The sequence below is a fragment of the Egretta garzetta genome, unplaced genomic scaffold (genome assembly GCF_000687185.1).
Source record: "Egretta garzetta isolate BGI_Z169 unplaced genomic scaffold, ASM68718v1 scaffold428, whole genome shotgun sequence".
In the NCBI taxonomy this organism is placed as follows: domain Eukaryota; kingdom Metazoa; phylum Chordata; class Aves; order Pelecaniformes; family Ardeidae; genus Egretta; species Egretta garzetta.
Window position 1 is genome coordinate 25,774 of NW_009260405.1, and position 1,166 is coordinate 26,939.

General features: G+C 65.1%; 1 protein-coding gene across 1 annotated transcript in view; it reads right to left on the bottom strand.

The window, feature by feature from the left end:
• Positions 1-28: 28 nt before the first annotated feature.
• LOC104130406 (tubulin beta-3 chain) overlaps positions 29-1,166 on the bottom strand; it is a 4,771-nt gene continuing 3,633 nt past the window's right edge. The window contains exon 2 of the mRNA XM_009643446.2: positions 29-1,142. Coding sequence (XP_009641741.2) covers positions 29-1,142 — 1,114 coding nt within the window. The remainder of the gene's footprint in view (positions 1,143-1,166) is intronic.

The following is a 1,166-nucleotide window of genomic DNA, read 5'->3' on the forward strand; positions in this document are numbered from 1 at the left end:
CGGGGGGCTGCGGGCAGCGGGGGGGGCATCACTTGGCGCCCTGCGCCTCCGACTCCTCCTCGTCATCCTCGTACATCTCGCCCTCCTCCTCGGCCGTGGCGTCCTGGTACTGCTGGTACTCGGACACCAGGTCGTTCATGTTGCTCTCGGCCTCGGTGAACTCCATCTCGTCCATCCCCTCGCCTGTGTACCAGTGGAGGAAGGCCTTGCGGCGGAACATGGCCGTGAACTGCTCCGAGATGCGCTTGAAGAGCTCCTGGATGGCCGTGCTATTGCCGATGAAGGTGGAGGACATCTTCAGCCCCCGGGGAGGGATGTCGCAGACGGCCACCTTGACGTTGTTGGGGATCCATTCCACGAAGTAGGAGCTGTTCTTGCTCTGGATGGCCAACATCTGCTCGTCCACCTCCTTCATGGACATGCGGCCCCGGAAGACAGTGGCCACGGTGAGGTAGCGGCCGTGGCGGGGGTCGCAGGCGGCCATCATGTTCTTGGCATCAAACATCTGCTGGGTGAGCTCGGGGACGGTGAGGGCACGGTACTGCTGGCTGCCGCGGGCTGTCAGCGGGGCGAAGCCCGGCATGAAGAAGTGGAGACGGGGGAAGGGCACCATGTTGACGGCCAGCTTGCGGAGGTCGGCATTGAGCTGGCCGGGGAAGCGGAGGGAGGTGGTGACGCCGCTCATGGTGGCCGAGACGAGGTGGTTGAGGTCGCCATAGGTGGGGGTGGCCAGCTTGAGGGTGCGGAAGCAGATATCGTAGAGAGCTTCGTTGTCGATGCAGTAGGTCTCATCCGTGTTCTCCACCAGCTGGTGGATGGAGAGCGTGGCGTTGTAGGGCTCCACCACCGTGTCCGACACCTTGGGGGACGGCACCACGCTGAAAGTGTTCATGATGCGGTCGGGGTACTCCTCCCGCACCTTGCTGATGAGGAGGGTGCCCATGCCAGAGCCGGTGCCACCGCCCAGCGAGTGGGTCAGCTGGAAGCCCTGCAGGCAGTCGCAGTTCTCGCACTCCTTCCGCACCACGTCCAGCACCGAGTCCACCAGCTCGGCCCCCTCCGTGTAGTGGCCCTTGGCCCAGTTGTTCCCGGCCCCGCTCTGCCCTGCCAGGGGGGAAAGAGGCACCCGATGGCCACCGGCACCCCCACACCCACCCCAGGGAAGG